We start from the raw sequence: 18,524 nt of genomic DNA on the forward strand, positions 1-18,524 counted from the left end.
GACTCATGGACTTCAACTCCCAGAATTCCTGAGTCAGCGTAGCTGGCTCAGGAATTCTGGGAGTTGAAGTCCATGAGTCATAAAAGAGCCGAGGTTTGCCTACCCCTGCTTGTTTGGGGGGGGGCTCCAGCGAGGCCTTGGCCTGCCTCCGGGGGGGTGGTGTCTGCCCCCCCCGCGTCCCTCTGCCAAAGGGGGAGGGCTTCCTCCCTCTCCTTCTCTAGGCGGGGCTGCTGCGCCCGATCCAAAGCCGCCTCCGCGACTCGCCAGGCCGCGCGCTGCTCCCGCGCGCCCCCTGCCGGCCCGGCGGCTCGCGGAAAAGAGGAGGGGCGGCGGCGGCGGCGGCGGCGGCAGCCTCGGTGCGCATGCGCGGAGGTTGCTGCTCGGCCCGGCCGCCCAGCATCTCGGAGCTGCGCGACGCGGAAGTGAGTTGGCGGGGGAGGGGGGGCGCACGTGTCTGGAGAAAGCGGGGAGGGTGTCTTTGCTTTCGGGGTCCTGGACTGCAATAAGTCACGCTTGGCGTGCAAACTGGCCGGGGAGGATGGGAGGGGGAGTCCAGAGGTCCCTGAGCATGCAAACCAGCCCCCCCGGGGGGGGGGCTGCGCAAGTGGGGCGCAGGATCGGGGCAGAGAGGCTGCGCTGGGGGCCCTCCTCTCCCTCCCGGTTGCAAACCCCTAGAAAGCGGTCCGCAGGAGCTGCAACGTGTGGACACCCCTAATTTGGGGGGTGGGCTTCGGGGCATGGCGGGATTGCCGGGACCCCCCCCACTCCCTTCCCCCCCCCAAGATCTCCGGGGTCTGGTCCGCGCGGCCCCGGATTCCGCCAGCAGCCAAGCAGCAGCTCCGCCGGGCTACAACGGAGGCGGGTTCAGCCTGACCCCCCCACGGAGGGCAGATTCGGGGCTCCCCCCTCCAGCCTGCGGCTTGCAAGCAAAACCTGGATAGCGCACCCCCCAAAAAAGCGGGGTTCTCCTTCAGCCGCCAAGTTGGGGCTGGTGCTGCTTTGTGCCCCCCCAACCTTGGAAAGTCCTGCGAAGGTTTGCCACATTTTCCCCCTCAACCTTGGCTGCTTGAAGAAGAGTGGACTTCAAGTCCCAGAATTCCCCTGCAGGCACCCTCCCGCCCACGTGAGGAATTCTGGGAGTTGAAGTCCACCTGTCTTCAAACAGCCAGGGTTGAGAAACCTGGAGTTTCCCCCCGGTATTCAATCAATCCGGAATAGAGCTGGAAGGGGACCTTGGAGATGATAATGATGATGAGGATGAGGATGATGAATCAATCCATCCTCAGGCAGGAAACTCCGTATCAGTTCAGACAAACGGCTGTCCAGTCTTTTCTTCAAAGCCTCCAGGGATGGAGCGCCCACAACTTCTGGTGGCAGGCTGTTCCACTGGTTAATCGTCCTGACTGTTAGGAAGCTTCTCCTTAATTGTGAAGGGGGAAAGCAGCCTTTTCGTGATGGGGAATTGCAAACTGAATCCCCCGGTCCTTTTCCTTTTTTTTTTTTGCACCGATTCTTGCATTTTTGTCTTTCCAGCTCTTTCCGGGATGTTGCAGTGCTGGGGCAGGCTGAGGCCTTGGCGCCTGGGAGCTTGCTCCGCCCTTTGGGGGAGGGGCCAGGCTGGCAGTCCCCGCCCACTGTCCCACCATCTCTCTTCTTCCGGTCACCGCCCGGCCCGGCGGTCCTCCCCGTTCTGGATGGGGAAGGATTTCCGCCCCTCAGGTCCGGCTAGCCAGCTTGCTTTGAGCATCCGGAGACCCTCCTCGCAAGGCCCGTCCCCGAGCCCCCCGTCCGAGCGCCACTACCCCCTCAGGACCCGGCTGTTGGTGGTCGGCCTCATCACCCTTCAGCTGGGCCTGGCTTGGGTCTATTTCCTGCGGGAGAAGGAGAAGCAGGAGAAGGAGAAACGGATCGAGGAGCTGCGGAAAGTGGCCGTCGGGCAAGGCAGCTTCCAGCTGGTGGACCACACGGGCCGGCCCTGCTCCAAAGAGGATCTGAAGGGCAGCTGGGTTTTGCTCTACTTCGGCTTCACTCACTGCCCGGACATCTGTCCGGAGGAGCTGGAGAAGATGAGTCGGGTGGTGGACATGCTGGACGCCGACGCCAAACTGCCCCGTCTCCAGCCCATCTTCATCACGGTGGACCCCGAGCGGGACACGGTGGAGGCCGTGGCCAAGTACGTGAAGGAGTTCCATCCGCGGCTCCGGGGACTGACCGGCACACCTGAACAGGTGCGGAAGGCCGGGCGGTCCTACCGTGTCTACTACAGCACCGGCCCGAAAGACGAGGACAATGATTATCTGGTGGACCACACGGTCATCCTCTACTTGCTCGCCCCGGACGGGCTGTTCCTGGACTACTACAATCGGTATAAGACGGACGTCAAGATTGCGGAGAGCATCAGGGGACACATGACCACCTACAAGAGCCTCCTGGCCTGAGCCGGGGACGGTGGGACCAAAGCGGCCAGGGTGGGAGGCAGTTTGGGATGCTCGGCTGAAAGGGCCCAGCCTAGCGAGAAGACAGGCTGTGGAGGGTTTTTCTGTTTGTGTGTGGCTGTTTTGACCAGACCTGCGTGCCGTTTTGGAGTGGTGGGTTCTGCAAGGATTGTCACAACAACAACAATCACACTCCGAAAGGGTCTTCCGTATTGTGTGCATATTTGGCTGGCCTTTCCTTTTTTTTAAAAAAAAAAAAAAAAAGAAAATTGCATCCAGTCAGTGTTTGTATACTTGTCCTCGGGCTACGAACACAATTTGAGCCCAGGGTCAGGACCACCCCCCCCCATCCACATCTTATGAAATATGGACTCTTGGAGCCCAGTTGTCCAAAAGGAAAAAAATTACTAAGGATAAGATTGGTTGTGGAGATAAGAGACAGGATCTGGTCTTGAGTCACATTTCAAATCTATATTTTTATTTTTATTTATTTTAATTCCATTTATATCCCGCCCTTCTCCGAAGACTCAGGGCGGCTTACAAGCTTAGCAGTAGCCTTCATTCTATGTATATGCCTGCTTATTAGGGCTTTCACACACACCCCCAAGCGGCATTATTACAAAGTCAGCTTAATTGCCCCCAACAATCTGGGTCCTCATTTTAGGATGGAAGGCTGAGTCAACCTTGAGCCTGGTGGGACTCGAACCTGCACTAATTGCAGAAGGCTGGTGTTACTTAAGGAGGCATTAGCCCACTGCTCCACCAAGGTTGAATGTTCCCGGTTCAACCCACTCCCCTCAAAACTCCATTTGGTTAGGATCCCATCAATTGGGTTGTCAGGTCCTCCCGTGGGAAGAAAGGAACTTCGTGCATTCCTTTGTTGATCGCCATCTTCCTCCAGCCCCAACAGACAGATCACTTCCCCCCCCCTTTGTTCCCCCATATCAAAGGTTCTTTGAAAGCAGCTACAGATAGACTGAATAAACAGTCCCCCCTCCTCCTCCTACCAGTATGGCAGAATCCCGGTAGGCACAATATTTTAACCATACATTTATGAATGTGATATCAATGCATTCTGACACCCAGGTTTTCTGTCGCTAAGTGAGAGGTTTGCCCCATTTGGCGACCTTCCTTGTTGCGGTTGTTATGTGAATCCTTGCAGTTGTTCCAGGTTTGTGCCTGAATTTGAATCAGGCGACGGCCGCGTGAAAAACAGTCAGTCACTTTTTTGTAACTTTGAGTAGTCGCTAAATGAACTTTTCTAGTTGAGGACTACGGGTAGTTTGTCTTTGAATTATGACCAACTGAAAAAGGGGGCTCAGGACCTGGATTTGAGGGCCCGATGGCCGGGCCCCTCCTCCGTGGTCACGTGACTGAACTTTGGGCAACACGGCTGCAGGATCCCGCTGCCCCGTGACTTGCGTGTACGGCGGTTCTGATGAAAACTTTGGCCAAACTGTTCCTCTGGCAAACCACTGACTCGCTTAAGGTCCACGCCAAACGGCCACGTGGCTGGGTTTCGCTCCAGCAGCCATTTCTCCCCCCAAATAGCCAAGCCAAAGAGCTTCCTGGCCAAGGAAGGTGGGATTTGTAGTGCAGCATTCCTGGAAGGGCAACTGGTAGTAAACAGCTGACTCTAGAGTTGCAAAGCATGGATGGGGCGGGAAGTTGCCCACAACCTGTTGCCAAGTTACAGTGGCAAGTGTCCCCCCCCCCCCGACCTTGACTCTGAAGGTCGCCTCTGGCTCTTTGTTGAGGGGGTGGGGGCTGGCTGAGGAATCCTGGGAGTTGAAGTACACAAGTTTTAAGTTGCCAGGAGACCCCCCCCCTCCCCTAAAGGTAAAGGTAAAGGTTCCCCCGCACATGCGTGCTAGTCGTTTCCGACTCTAGGGGCCGGTGCTCATCTCCGTTTCAAAGCCGAAGAGCCAGCGCTTGTCCGAGGACGTCTCCGTGGTCATGTGGCCGGCATGACTAGACGCCAAAGGCGCACGGAACGCTGTAACCTTCCCACCGTAGTGGTCCCTATTTTTCTACTTGCATTTTTACGTGCTTTCAAACTGCTAGGTTGGCAGAAGCTGGGACGAGTAACAGGCGCTCACTCTGTTTAAGCATCCCTAGGGGATGCTTAAAAGGTTTGGGGTAAAAAAGGGACACAAACTATCTCTACAAGGCAGCCTTTATTGTGAGAAAGCAGGAAGGACTGCTGCTGAAACACTGGGGGCGGGGGCGGGGGAGGAGAAGCTATACAAATTTATACATTTACATACGTGCAATTATATATATAAATATATATATGTATATTTATATATATGTACATATATACACCAAGACAGCGGGGAAGAGCCGTCACTGCTGGCTGAGCGAAGGAGCCGTGTACGTGTGAAAGCGCTGATGGGCCCTTTCCTGGGTCAAGAGCTGCAGCTCCATGGTGTCCACGGCCTCCTCCAGGCCAGGCTGCTGGCGGATTTCCAGGGTGTAGTCGTTGGCCTGGAGGAACGCAAAAAGGTTTCAGGGCTGGAAAGACCCCAGAATTCCCCGGAGTGAGAATTGAACTCTGGGAGTTGCAGTCCACAAGTCTTACAGTTGCCAGGTGTGGAGAGCCCTGCCCACGGGCATCCGCAAGAGATGTTCAACTGTGCGCAGAAACCTTCCCCTCTGTGTCGCCCAATCACAAAGTTCCTTGCAGTTTTAGCCCACTGCTCCTGGTCTCTGCCTGTTGGGCAACGACGTGGCCCAGCCAGGGCCTCCTGCCTCCCAGCCCCCTCATCCCCCCCAAAGGGAGGCAGACATACTTACCAGTTGCAGGGAAGCCAGCATGGCCCGGCAGACCTCAAAGGCCGGCTGCCCTTCCACCAGGCTGGCGAACGAGTGCCACTCGCCCAGGTGGCTGAACCGGGACACCAACCGGTCTCCGTAGCTGTGGATGTCGAAGGCGCTGCGGGCTTCCTGTTCAAGGAGGGGGACAGTTGGGTGCTGAAGCCCACATCGCAAAAGCACCTAGACTTATATCCCCGACAGCCCCCTTCTCCAAGCGGTTCGCAAAGTCAGCCTTTTGCCGCCCAACAATCTGGGTCCTCATTTGACTGACCTTGGAAGGCTGTCAACCTTGAGCCGGTCAGGATCGAACTTGTGGCAGTGGGCAGTGAGTCAGCCTGCAATGCTGCATTTGAACCACTGCGCCACCAGGGTCCGTCCATCCTTCCTTCCCACTTAGCAATAGCCCTTAGACTTATATACCGCTTTACAGCCCCCTCTCTAAGCGGTTTACAGAGTCAGCCGCTTGCCCCCAACAATCCGGGTCCTCATTTTACCGGCCTCGGAAGGACGAAAGGCTGAGTCGAACTTTTAGCTCAGACATGTCAAACACAAGGCCCGGGGGCCGGATGAGGCCCGCGAAGTGGTTTCATGTGGCCCGCGAAGCCATCCTGGAAACAGTGAGGGAACGGCCCCCACTGCCTTGGCCCTGGCCCAGAGACCCTCCTTCTGCCAGAGACCCTCAGATCTGTCCCACTCCTGCCCAGGCCCCCATAGGCACCTTTGATGCCAACGATGTAGTTGGCCACGCCCACCCAGTAGGCCATATGCACTCTAGCCACACCCACCCAGTAGGCCATGCCCACCCTGGCCACACCCACCCAGCCCCCTGAGGGCAACCGCAATGCTGATGCGGCCCTCAATGAAATTGAGTTTGACACCCCTGTTTTAGCTGGTCAGAATTGAACTGCTGGCACTGGGCAGTGAGTCAGCCTGCAATGCTGCATTCTAACCACTGGGCCACCAGGGCTCTCTGTCCCCTGCCCCTGGGGGTCTTCTCTGTCCCTGACCTCACCTGTTCCTCCAGCTGCGGGCCCATCATCTCCTCCCAGTCGCGGACCCGCCGGGACAGCGCCGTCTCCCGGGTGTACTTCTGGGAGTGGGCCATGAAGAGCTCCTGGAGGCAGCAGGGAGAGAGGGGGGGTCTCTCACGGGGAAGGGAAGGAACCGGCTCGGCTGACCAGGAGCCTTTGGGAAAAGCAACGCGGGGTGGGGGTGGGGCAACCGTCCCTCGGGGAGAATGAGGTTCCGAAAAGGAGAGGCCGCCACCCCGGAGGAGATTGCATCCGTCGTCTGGGGTGCAGGATACGTACCGCGTGCTTGCTGACCAGTTCCTCGTAGCTAAGGGAAGAGGGGATTTCCCCAGGACCTGAAAGGGAACTGAGAAATTGAGGGACCCCTCCCACTTCCTCATGAGGAACTTCTGTGGCTTATTTCTTTTCACACACACCCCCCCCCGAGAATAGATGGGTGGGTGGGTAGATGGGTGGATGAAATGATTCATGGAAGGAAGGGTGGGTGGGTGGAAGGATGAAAGGATCGAAGGAAGGGTGGATGAATGGATGAAAGATGGGTGGGTGGGTAGGAGGATGGAAAGGACAGTGGGAAAGCCCATGGACAGCCGCCCCCCCACCCCCCTGCTAGCGAGCCGGCACCTTGGTGATTCTCCCCGATGGGGTCGGGGGCTCCATTCCTTTGGCCTTTCCATAGCGGAGGTCCCCCGCAGGCCTCGTGGCCCCAGCCACCCCCCCCCCTCAGCCTGCTCAGAGCCCCGGGGACAGGAAGGGGCCGGTTCGCCTGGCCGTTACCTGCCGCGCCGCCTGGCATCCCTTCAGAGGCTTCCAACGGGGGGATCTCCTCCTCAGGCAGGAAGTCCCCTGGGGAAGGAGAAGACGCAACGCCGTCCTCAAACTCGCAACTGTTCGCTTAACGACCGTTCAGCGTCACTGGCAAAAGTGACTGGCAACCATTCCTCGCGCTTACGTCCCCGGTCATGCCATCAAAATCCGGCTGCTCGGCAACTATTTACGACAGCTGCAGCATCCCAGCCGGCTTCCGACAATGGGAGAAGACAGATTGGCTTAACGACGGCTGTGATTCACTTAGCAACCACGGCCGCTTTCGTTTACTCCCTTTGCGGTGGCTTTAACGCGCTTGCTGAGGCGGCTTTGGGCCAAGCCGAAATGCAGGGTCCTGGTGCTCAAGGTGGGTCGTCCTCTTGTTCGAGCAAGTTGAGATTGGAGCTGACATGGTGGGGGTCTTTTACACAAACACACCACACACACACACACACACACACACACCCAGCCGAGAGAGAGGGCCGCCCCCTGGCCCAGCCCCCAGGCAGCGTGGGAGACTTACCTGGCCCATCGTTGGCTGCATCATCAAAGTCCTCCTCCCCCCGGTCCACGTCCAGAGGATCATCATCTCCGCCCGGCCACTCCAGTTGCGGAACCTGGTTCAAGGGGAATTTTTTTTTTAAAAAAAGCCAGCCTGATCTTGCCTTGATCTTAGATCGGGCTCCTTCCCCCCCCCCCAAATTTATCTATGAAAAATGACTTCCAGACCACGGCCGAGTGGCCGCTTTAGCATCGTGTCACACAAGGAATCGACAGATGATTCTGTAGCTCAGGGTTGAACTGGGGGGGGGGGTTCCCTGGTGCTCCCAGAGCTGGGCGGTCTCCTTCCAGACGTTCCACGGCCCAACTAGGGAACAACATCAGTGCTAGAAGGGAGGGGGGTTTGCGAGGAAGAGGAGGAGGTGGAGCAGGAAGAGGGGAGGAGGACTACAGGGCCCTTGGCGCTCTCCGAGTTTGGTTTTCTTGCAGACGTTCGATGACCCAACTAGGGAACATCATCAGCATTAGAAGGGAGGAGGAGGAGGAGGAGGACTACAAGGTCCTCGGTGCTGCCTGACCTTGGTGATTTTCTTGGAGACCCAAATAGGTAGCATCCTCAGTGCTAGAACGCCATGGGGTTTGATGTCTGCTTACACCCAGAGGCTTGCTCTGCCAGTGCTGGTGAAGGGAGTCATTCATTCGTTCGTTCATTCGTTCGTTCATTCATTCGTTCATTCGTTCGTTCGCTCGCTCTGGAGTCCTTGGTGCTCTCTGAACCTGGTTTCCTCGCAGACTTTTCCTGACCCAGCTAGGTAAGACCACCCTCATTTTTTCAGACCCAGCCAGAGGAAGAACCCGCAGCTCGTCCTCCGCGCGGCCCTCGCCGTGGCTCTCGCTTCCTCCCGGCTGCATCGCCCGCCCCTCCCTCCCTTTGGGACGGGCGAGGATGCCCGCCCAGCCTCCCGTGGCCCACTCTGCCCACCTGGCTCACCACCCTTTTCTGCAGCCTCCTCTGGGCCACCAGGCGCTCCTTCACGTTCCTCCAGTACAGGACCTCCAGGTCTGCTCAGAAAGGAAAGAAAGCCTGCCTTGGGTTGTTGAATTCTCTACACCGCCCGTCTGACCCGGGCGGGTGGCTCTGAGTGCGGCTTACCACATCCTAATACAACCCTGTCAGGGTGGGACTCAACGCGTAGGCCAGAAAGACGTAGAAACAAAGGACAAGGAGAACTGAGTATTCTAAACGTTGAATCTACTGGTTGAAGCACCAGGTTAGAAACCAGGAAACGGTGAGTTCTAGTCCCACTTTAGGCTAGGAGACTTTGGGCCAATCACCAGGAGACGGTGAGTTCTGGTCCCGTCTTAGCCATGTATGTTGGCTAAGTGACTTTGGGCCAATCACCAGGAGACGGCGAGTTCTAGTCCCGCCTTAGGCACGAAAGTCAGCTGCAAGACTTTGGGCCAATCACCAGGAGACGGTGAGTTCTAGTCCCGTCTTAGCCATGAATGTTGGCTAAGTGACTTTGGGCCAATCACCAGGAGACGGCGAGTTCTAGTCCCGCCTTAGGCACGAAAGTCAGCTGCAAGACTTTGGGCCAATCACCAGGAGACGGTGAGTTCTAGTCCCGTCTTAGCCATGAATGTTGGCTAAGTGACTTTGGGCCAATCACCAGGAGACGGCAAGTTCTAGTCCCGCCTTAGGCACGAAAGCCAGCTGCGTGACTTTGGGCCAATCACCAGGAGACGGCGAGTTCTAGTCCCGTCTTAGCCATGAATGTTGGCTAAGTGACTTTGGGCCAATCACCAGGAGACGGCGACTTCTAGTCCCGCCTTAGGCACGAACACCAACTGGGTGGCATTGGGCCAGCCCCTCTCTTTCAGCCCAGTCCAGCTCACAGGGTTGTTGTTGTGGGGAAAATAGGAAGAGGAAGATGCGATGGCTGTTTGCCACTTTTGAGTCACTTGTAAAAGCAATAAAGGCGGGATGCAAATAAGTAGAAAGCTAACGAGGGTCACACGGAAGCAGGAGTGTCCTCCAGGCACCAGTGACCCCAGCATTGGGGGCTCCTAAGAACTAGGCCTCTCTGCAAGCCCTGCAGGAACCAGGGGCCTCCCCCCTGTGCTGCCCCAGCCAAAGCCAGACACCCCCCCCACTTTCCCTCCCAGTCGTCCCCCTCACCAGCAAACGTGGCGCCTTTCCTGCAGCTCCTCTGGGGGCCACCTTGGTTGGGCTCTGGAAAACAAGCGAGTCCCTTGAGGAGGGGGCTGGGGGAGGCTTTGGGGGTCTCCTCCCTCCCGCCCCACGGCACAGAAAGGACACTGGCCGGAAGCAGAAGCCGAGCAAAACGAGAAGGAGGGGGGCAGGGAGGGGCTCGGACGTCAGAAGAAGCCCCTTCCCTGCCTGTTGGTTTTCTTTGGTCATAAAAAGGCAGAATACAAAACAGAAAAACAGAAGAGAAAAAAAACTACGAAGACATAGGCCCAGCACTAAGCGACAAAAAAAGGAAAAAAATGGTCTACAGAACAAAAAAAGCGATCAAAATGCAAAATAAATTTTTAACATTTAATATGCAGAATCCACCCAGGCTGGACTCTGGGGAAAAAGAAAAAAAACAGTTAAGATCTCCTGGCTTAATACCATAAAGTACAAATATAAGTATAGTATAGTATATATGAAAAAGGCAGGATTTACCGTTCTATTCTGTAGAATATATCTAATATATAATAAATTTCCTGACAGAACAACTAACCAGGGGAACCACCTGCCTCCAGAAGCGGTGAATGCTCCAACACTGGAAGTTTTTAAGAAGAGACTGGACAGCCATTTGTCCGAAATGGTATAGGGTTTCCTGCCTTAGCAGGGGGTTGGACTAGATGACCTCCAAGGTCCCTTCCGATTATATTATTATTATTATTATTATTATTATTATTATTATTATTATTATTATTATTATTATTATTATTATTATTATATTATTATTATTATTACTATTATTACTATTATTATATTTATATATGTTATACGTGTGTGTGCGTGTGTGTGCGCCTATGAAAAAAGAAAAAAAGAAGATAGAGCACTCAACAGGTTAAGCGAAGCCTTAAACCAGGGGTCTTCCAACTTGGCCCTTTGATGACTTGTGGACTTCAACTCCCAGAATTCCTCAGCCAGGCACGCGTGCCTGGCTGAGGAATTCTGGGAGTTGAAGTCCACAAGTCATCAAAGGGCCAAGTTGGAAGACCCCTGCCTTACACTAATCTTCAAATCTCGGCTAACCATTTCTCACTTATAACCAATCATTAAGGTCCACTCAAAGGTGAGACCTACCTGCAAAGGGGGGGGGGGCTACCACCTGGTTCTGAAGTTCAGAGGGAGCCCCTCTCCCCCGGGGGAGGGGGGCAGGCGACCGCACTTCAAAGGCTCAGCAACCCAGCCTCGCGTAGGGGCGGATGGAGCGTCCCGCCATCGCCTGGCTGACGCTTAGGACGGTTTTGCCCCCCCAAACCTGGACATTTCTTCCCAAACTCCCCGTGGTTTTGAAGCACGGCTAGGGCAAGGGCCGGGCTGCCTCCGAGCCGGCGGGCGAGCTGACGGATGCCATGCCCCCCCCCCAGGTGGGTCAAGGCGGGTGGGCGACGTCCACCCAAGCCGCAGGAGGCTCACCTGAGGACGCGAACCACGAGATGAAATCCTGCAGCTTGCCGGGCGGCCGCCTCTTGCGCTTGCCGCCGGGGAAGTCTTCCAGGCCGCGGGGCACGACGAAGGGCCTTCCTGAAGCCGGAGAGGGGAGAGGGTGGGTGGGTGGGACCACCTGCCGGCCCGTCAAGACCCGGCAAGGTTAGCCCACCTCTCTCGGAATCGCTAGGATCGCTCCCCAGGTCCCAAAGGGCTGCCCGCCTGGGTTGAACTCTAACAAGCCAGGAATCGCCAGGAAGATGGCGAAGAGACGCGGGCAGGCTTGGAAGGCTCCTCCAGCCTGCCCCGGCCGTCTTGGACTACAACTCCCATTGGCTTTCCTCTGGCAAGGGAGACCCGATCCAGGCCAGGCTGTCCGCAGAGGGCGGTCAAAAAACAAACAAACGTACAAACAACAAGAAAACAACAACGGTCCGAGCCACTTGACTTTTTTGACCGCTCCCAGGGGACAACCCCGGTCTCCAAGAGAGAGGCGCTTCTGGGCGGAAGGGTGGCGGGTTCGAGTCCCGCCGATGGGCCTGGGGGGACGGAGGGATCCGCACCTTTCTTCAAGGGCTTGTCCTCCGAGGAGCTGAAGGGGTCGAGGCCGCGCCAGGGGTCCCTCGTGTCCTGGAAGAGAAGGGAGAGCGGCCGGTCGGCCTCGGGCCCAGAGAGGGAGGACGGCCGGTAAGGGCTGCCTCTGTGTGTGTGTGTGTGTGTGTGTGTGTGTGTGTGTGTCTGTGTGGGGCCTACAGCCACCGAGAGGTCTTTCGTTACAAACTGCCAGGCTAAAGGTCCCCACTGCAGCTGGTCCTCAACTTACCACCACCCTTAGTGACCGTTCAGAGTTGCAAGGGCGCCGAAAAGGTGACTTACGACCGTTTTTCGTACTCTTACAACTGTTGCAGCTCCCCCACCCCCACGGTCAAGTGGGCGAAATTCAAGACGCCTGGCAACTGACCCCCGTTGACGAGGGTCGGCAGCGTCCCCAGGGCTCACGCGATCCCCTTTCGCCACCTTCCGACGGGCCAAGCCCACGGGGAAGCGGGACCCGCTTAGCGACCCCGTGCCTCACTTAACCACCGTGGCCCTCCTCTTAGCCGCCCCGGCAAGAAAGGCCGCAAAGGTGGGGCGTCAAGTCGCTTAGGAAACGTCTCGGTTCGCAGCGGAAATTTGGGGCTCCAAAGGTGGCCGTTGAGGACCCCCCGCCCCCCCCCCGTGGTGCTGCTGGAGTGGATGGCCCTTACCTTGAGGCGGGGGTTTGCATCTGGGGCAGGGGGTCTCTCCCGCAACATGTATCCCCTGTTCCGGGGGGCGCTCTAGGAGAGAGAGAAAGGGGCGTCCAGTCTCCGGATCCTACCAAAGGAGCCCGCTGCCCTTCCGTCGCGGGCCGCCCTCCGTACCATCTGATGGGCGACGTGCTCCTCCGCTCCGGCCTGCGAGGCCTCCTGACCCTCTTCGGGGATGTCTGCCAGGAAGGGGTCGCAGCCGTCCTCGTGGTCCTCCGCAGGGTTCGCTGCTCCCGCTGGGGGGCGGAGAGAGAAAGAAGAGTTCAGCCCTGCAGTGTGGCTCCCTGGGACGCCGGGCAGAAAGAGCGGCCTCGGGGGAGAGGAGAAAAACGTAGGTGTCCGGTAAGAGAAACCCGGCTCCAGGATAGAATTGTAATTTGGGGAAGCATGTCAGGCAAGGCCTTCCTAAAAGTACTTGCTGTCTGTTTATATACCCTTCTAGCACTGAGGATGTTCCCTAGTTGGGTCATGAAACGTCTGGAAGAAAACCACCCAGCTCAGGGAGCGCCAAGGACCCCACAGTTCTTCTCCTCCTCCTCTCCTTCCTTCCTTCCACCCTCCCTCCCTTTTCTCTTTTCCTTCCTTCCTTTCCTCCCTGCACAAATCCTCCTCCCTTCTAGCACTGAGGATGTTACCTAGTTGGGTCATGAAACGTCTGGAAGAAAACCACCCAGCTCAGAGAGCACCAGGGACCCCATATCCTGCCCTCTTCCTCCCCCCATTCCCCCTCCTCCTCTCCACAACCGCCCCCCCCCCCGTCTTCTAGCATTGATGGTGTTCCCTAGTTGGATCATGAAATGTCTACAAGAAAGCCACCAGCCTCAGTGAGCACCAAGGACCCTGTAGTCTTTCTCCCCTCCTCCTCCTCCTCCCATTTCCCCCCTTCCTCTTCCCCTCCAACCCCCCCCCTCCCTTCTAACACTGCTGATGCTCCCTAGTTGGGTCACGAAGCGCCTGCCAGAAAACCAGCCAAGCTCAGACCAAGCGCCGTAGTTCAACGGTTGAGCTTTAAAGATCCTCTTCTATCAGTTAAACGAATTTGCCCCCTCTGCCCAGGCCATCAGCCTAGAGAACCCCCCCCCCCCCCAGCTGGCACTAAATTCTCAGAAACTGCTTGCGGAACAAAAGACACCCCCCCCCCCCGGATAAAAGGCTTTTCAAGAGCACGAGCTTCGCTGCGTAATTTGAGCCGGCCTCCCCCTCCCACCCCCACCCCAGCTGGGATTTTGCCTTGGGACCTCTCTCCTAACTCTTCTCTTCTAGAACATTCCTTTCCCCCCCACCCACCCACCCACCCACCCACCCATCAACTCACAGGGTCTCTGTGACTCGCTTCCTTCTCCAGAGAAGTCGAGAGCAAGAACGGGGGTCTCGCAGGTGCTGACCTCCATGGCCACGGAGGCTGCCGCTGGAGCGAGGCTCTCAGTTCCTGCACGGAAGCAAAAAGTGTGCGCGTGTGAGCGCACCTACCACAACTCCGCTGCCGATTGAGCAGTTCCAGGGGGGCACCCAGAGGGTCTGCTGAAGCCCTGCCAGAAACCCTGTGCAGAACGGCGAAGCCTCCACCGCGCCAGGACAGGAGTCGCAAAGGACACACAATAACGGAGGTTCCCAGAAGTGTCCTCAGTCGCTGGCATCAGTCCGATATTCTCCCACGGGTGGCAAAACGTTTGCAGAGGCAAAATGCATTCTAGGGGCCTTCCCAACCTCTCTGGGAAACAAAACTCAGGGCTAGGCAGCTGCGTTCGCTGCTTTTCCAACTGATTCCTAACCAAAAACGGGCTTAAAATCAATTACAATAAAACAATAAAAAAAGAAAATCAAAAAGAAAAAAAAACTGGAAATAAAATTAAAAACAAATACAAATTCACGAACAAATGTAAATGCATAAAGAAAGATGAGAATAAAATTAAAGATAAAACAAAATTAAAAATGAAACATAATTAGAAAGTAAAAAGTACGGTTGAGTAAAGTCAAAAATTAAGCTAAACCAAACGAAATGAAGCAACAAAAATTAACATTAAAAAGGGAACAAAAGTAAAATCGAAAAAGGAATCGAAATAAGGCAAGATTAAATTAAAAACACATACAGCTCAACCGGGAATAATGAAAAGATAAAATAAAGTGAACAAAAGACAAAATTAAAGTGAAAACAAAACAAAATTAAAACTAAAGCAAGCTCAAGCAACAAAAAAATATTTTTTTTAAAAAAAATCGGAAGAAGTTACAGAAGGACCAAGTTGAAAGGGTGAATTAAACTTTCAAAGAAGGGGGTGACCCCGGCTGTACCGGTTGGGTTGCCCCGGCCCCAGTCGCCGCTCCTGCCCGCTAGGCATTGGGCAGGGGAGCGCCCCGCCAGGTCCAGCATGAAGAGCCCGCCGTTGTGCGGGGTGCAGGTGTTCATGCGGAAGTCCTTCCGGCTGGCCAGGAGTTCCCCCTTCCGGCTGCAGGGAGACAAACCGAGATCAGCCGCGAGAGGCCGGGGGCTGGAGGAGGAGGAGGAGGGGCCCCGGGGGTCTCTCACCTGAAGAGGGGGTTATCCTTCTTGTCCGAGTCTTCGGGGGGAACCAGAGCCATTGGAGTCAAGGGCACAACGGGGACCGTCTGCGGAGGCAGCAACGACAGGAGGTGGGGAAGGGGGCGCGTGGGAAGGGTCCTGGGGGGGGGCTGGACTAGAAGTCCTCCAAGGTCCCTTCCAACTCTGATTCTATTCTGCCCTGTTTCATATATTCTATTCTAATTCTGTATTCTATTGCATATTTTCTATTCCATTCCATTCCATATTCTATTCTATTCTATTCTATTCTACTCTACTCTATTGTTATTCTATTCTATTCTACTCTATTCTATTCTATTCTTATTCTATTCTTATTCTATTTCCTATTTTCTACTCTATTCTATATTCTATTTTGTATTCTATTCCATATTTTCTATTCCATTCCATTCCTAGTCACTAAACAGTTATAAGTCAAGGACTATCTGTAAACCTGCAAAGGTGTGTGTGTGTGTGGGGGGGTGTCCTGGGAGCAGACAAAGCTGTCCAAGGCTTGCTTAGTCAGCCCACCCTGGCCAGAAGCTAACGAGAGAGAGAGCCGTGGATCCACTAACGTGGTGTTGCTGGTCGTCCCTCAGGTCCATGTTGGTTCGGCTGGCCTGCTGGATGTCGTCCAGAGAGAGGAACTGCAGAGGGAAACGGACAGGGGTCGTCAAAAAAGGGGCTTCTTCAGGAGGCAACTGGACCTCCTTGTTTTTCCCTGAAGACGTTTCGCTTCTCATCCCAGAAGCTTCTTCAGGTTCCGACTGGGTGGTGGGGAACGGAAGGATCCAGCCAGAGCCGAGGAAGCTTCTGGGACGAGAAGCGAAACGTCTTCAGGGAAAAACGAGAAAGTCCAGTTGCCTCTTGAAAAATTGCTATTGCTAAGCACATTTGATTTGTGCTTAGATTGTAAGCCGCCCTGAGTCTTTGGAGAAGGGCGGGATATAAATGGGATTAAAATAAATTAAAAAAAAGCACCTTTGGGGCAACCGTGAGCTGGATTGGCGGAGAATCTCACCTAGCTTTTTTGGGCCAGAAATTGCCTCAGCGCTTGGCTGGATGGAATGAAAGCTGACCCCCCACACACACTCCGTATTTGCCAATCGTTTACAACTCACATAGACAGGTAACGTGAATCTTATTTTGCCTTTCTGATTGTATCTCAGTAGGGGGGGAAAGAAAAGGGGTGTGTGTGTTGCGCTTTACTTTCTGTTCCTTTTGACCCATTTTTATTTTCTGCTTAGTTCAAACGTTGGGCTTTTGCCTGAAAAAGGAGGAGGTAAGTAGCAATATTCCAATATCTGAAGGGCTCCCCCACCGCAGAGAGAGGTCAACATATTTTTCAAGGCACTTAAAGAACGCTCAAGCAAAAGTGGAAGTCGATCAAAGGGAGAAGCAACCTCGAAATAAGGCGGTCCTGGTTTAGCAGTTGCTTCGGATAGCAACCCAGCATCTGCAGATACGGCAATGATAAATAATCATTTACAGATTTGGGACGAGAAAAAAACAACTTTGGTGTGAACCTGAAAGAGGTCCGGTCAGTTTCATTTGCTTTTTTTTTTCTTCTTTCCCCTGGGTTCTGCTCCATTGAAGCATCACCTTTCAAGCAGTCTACAGCTCCCCTGCTGCCTTTCTGGGAAAGACCAGGCTGAATCTTGCTTTGAATTTTCCCAGGCCTTACCTAGTGATGGCTAGTTCCTAGGAGGGCCTGTTGGGTCAAGAGCACAAATTGACCTAGCAGAAGGAAGACAACCAGCACCGTTCACCCCGGAGCTCACCTCTTCTTCTTCTTCTGCTGCTGCTCCGGCATCCCCATCAGTCCCGTCGGCACTGATTGAGGTGGGCTGTTTCTCACGTCTACGTTGAGAGAGGTCGAGAGAGAGGGAGGGAGGGAAACAAGCAGAGTTTATTCCAGAAAATGTAGGCAGCCCTACAGATCAGGGGTCCCCAACCTTGGCAACTTTAAGACCTGTGGACTTCAACTCCCAGAATTCCCCAGCCAGCATTGCTGGCTGGGGAATTCTGGGAGTTGAAGTCCACAGGTCTTAAAGTTGCCAAGGTTGGGGACCCTTGCTATAAATGACAACCGTAACAGAGCCTCGCCTATAGTTGTAAAATTGGTCGGTCCTGCAACCGACCTGACTTTATGACTTTTTCAGTGGTCATTAAGTGAACTTGGTGGTTGTTAAGCAAACACGTTGCTGAAAGTGATTCTCCCGCTTTCCTTTCCTCCCTCTCTTTTCCCTTTCTTTCCTTCCTTCCCTTTTTCCTTCCTTCATCCCTTTTTTCCTATCCCTTCCTGCCTTTTTCCTTCCTGCCTTTTTCCTTCCTTCCTTCCTTCCTTCCTTCCTTCCTCCGTTTTCCTTTCTTCCCTACTCCCTCCCTTTTTTCTCACCCTTTCCTCCCTCCCTTCCTCTCATCCATCCGTCCGCCCGTGGAGGGGCTCACTCACTTCTTATTGGAGATAAAATCAAGGGCTTGGTACACCAGTGTGTAAAGATACTCCACCTGAGAAAACAAATACAATGGATTAGAGAACAAAATGGGCAATAACCCCCAAAGCGTTTGCACTAAAAGTTCCCAGAATGAAAAGGTCCCCTCCCCTGCCCCCCTGGCAGATCATTTCCCCCCAACTGGCCATCCTCCCCAGGCGCCCCCTCCCCTTTGTCATCCCCCTCTCCGTCCAGGGAGCCATCCTCCTGCCCCCAACCCCGCCCCACGGCCCCTCCCCTGTCCCCCCCCCCCCGGCAGACCAGCTTCTCCCCCTACCTGGCCATCCCCCCCAGGCTGCGCCTCCCCTCGCCCGGTCATCTCCACCCCTCCCCAGGCCGTGCTCGCCCCCCACCCCCAAAGAAACCCCCCCCCAACCTTCTTGCTGTAGATGCAGGCGGAGCCCTGGATGAGCAGCGCCGCTTCGATGAAGTTCATGGTGGTCTTCCCGCCGTCGAAGGAGATGCAGATCTGGTCCAGCTGCAGGGAGGGAGGGAGGAGGAGGAGGAGGAGGAGGAGGAGGAGAGGCGGCGGGGCGGTCACCCTAACCCCCATATCCTCTCTCTCTCTCTCTCCAGCCTACCTCGCGGGGTCGTTGTGCGGCGACCGACCACCCCCCCGCACTCCCCTCCTACCTCCTCCAGGTACTCCCCCAGCTGCGTGGCCACGTCCACCTCCCAGTTCTTGGTCAGGTCCCGGATGGGCTGCAAGAAGTGGACGAAGCGCGACTCCGCGTCCTCCATGCCGGCGGCGGCGGCGGCGGCCGTTTTGCTTTTCCCGCCCGGCCGTGACGCCATCGGCGCGCGCCCGCCCTTCCTCCCTCTCCCCGGGCGACGGCGGTGACGTCACAGGCTGCGCCGCGCCGGAGGCAGGGGGGGAAGCTGGCCAATGACGTCGCGCCCCGCCCCTGTCCCGGCTCCTCCCCCGCGTTCTGGCCCCGCCCCCCCG

At 55.6% G+C, this 18,524-nt stretch overlaps 2 protein-coding genes across 3 annotated transcripts; one reads left to right on the plus strand and one right to left on the minus strand.

Annotated features, from left to right (window-relative positions):
* The first annotated feature begins 356 nt into the window (after positions 1 to 356).
* Positions 357 to 3,701, plus strand: SCO2 (synthesis of cytochrome C oxidase 2). Its single transcript, XM_081331525.1, has 2 exons — positions 357 to 422; positions 1,534 to 3,701. Exon 2 carries the CDS (start codon positions 1,545 to 1,547, stop codon positions 2,436 to 2,438), a length of 894 nt encoding a protein of 297 aa, XP_081187651.1. The 5' UTR covers positions 357 to 422; positions 1,534 to 1,544; the 3' UTR covers positions 2,439 to 3,701.
* An 899-nt stretch (positions 3,702 to 4,600) lies between these two features.
* On the minus strand, positions 4,601 to 18,334 carry NCAPH2 (non-SMC condensin II complex subunit H2). 2 transcript variants are annotated; one of them, XM_081331850.1, is made up of 20 exons: positions 18,212 to 18,334; positions 17,955 to 18,056; positions 17,539 to 17,594; positions 16,865 to 16,943; positions 15,659 to 15,730; positions 15,075 to 15,154; positions 14,840 to 14,994; positions 13,866 to 13,979; positions 12,665 to 12,786; positions 12,509 to 12,580; positions 11,825 to 11,891; positions 11,250 to 11,357; positions 9,768 to 9,821; positions 8,580 to 8,650; positions 7,611 to 7,704; positions 7,058 to 7,126; positions 6,563 to 6,618; positions 6,265 to 6,366; positions 5,232 to 5,381; positions 4,601 to 4,922 (listed from the first exon to the last, which is right to left on the minus strand). In XM_081331850.1, the coding sequence occupies exons 1-20, from the start codon at positions 18,317 to 18,319 to the stop codon at positions 4,782 to 4,784; spliced, it is 1,872 nt and encodes a 623-aa protein (XP_081187976.1). In that variant the 5' UTR covers positions 18,320 to 18,334; the 3' UTR covers positions 4,601 to 4,781. The 2 variants fall into 2 exon arrangements, with proteins under 2 accessions (XP_081187976.1, XP_081187975.1); XM_081331849.1 differs by having other exon boundaries at positions 8,571 to 8,650.
* Positions 18,335 to 18,524: the final 190 nt, after the last annotated feature.

This window comes from Vipera berus (genome assembly GCF_964194415.1).
Source record: "Vipera berus genome assembly, chromosome: 6".
Classification (NCBI taxonomy): Eukaryota; Metazoa; Chordata; class Lepidosauria; order Squamata; family Viperidae; genus Vipera; species Vipera berus.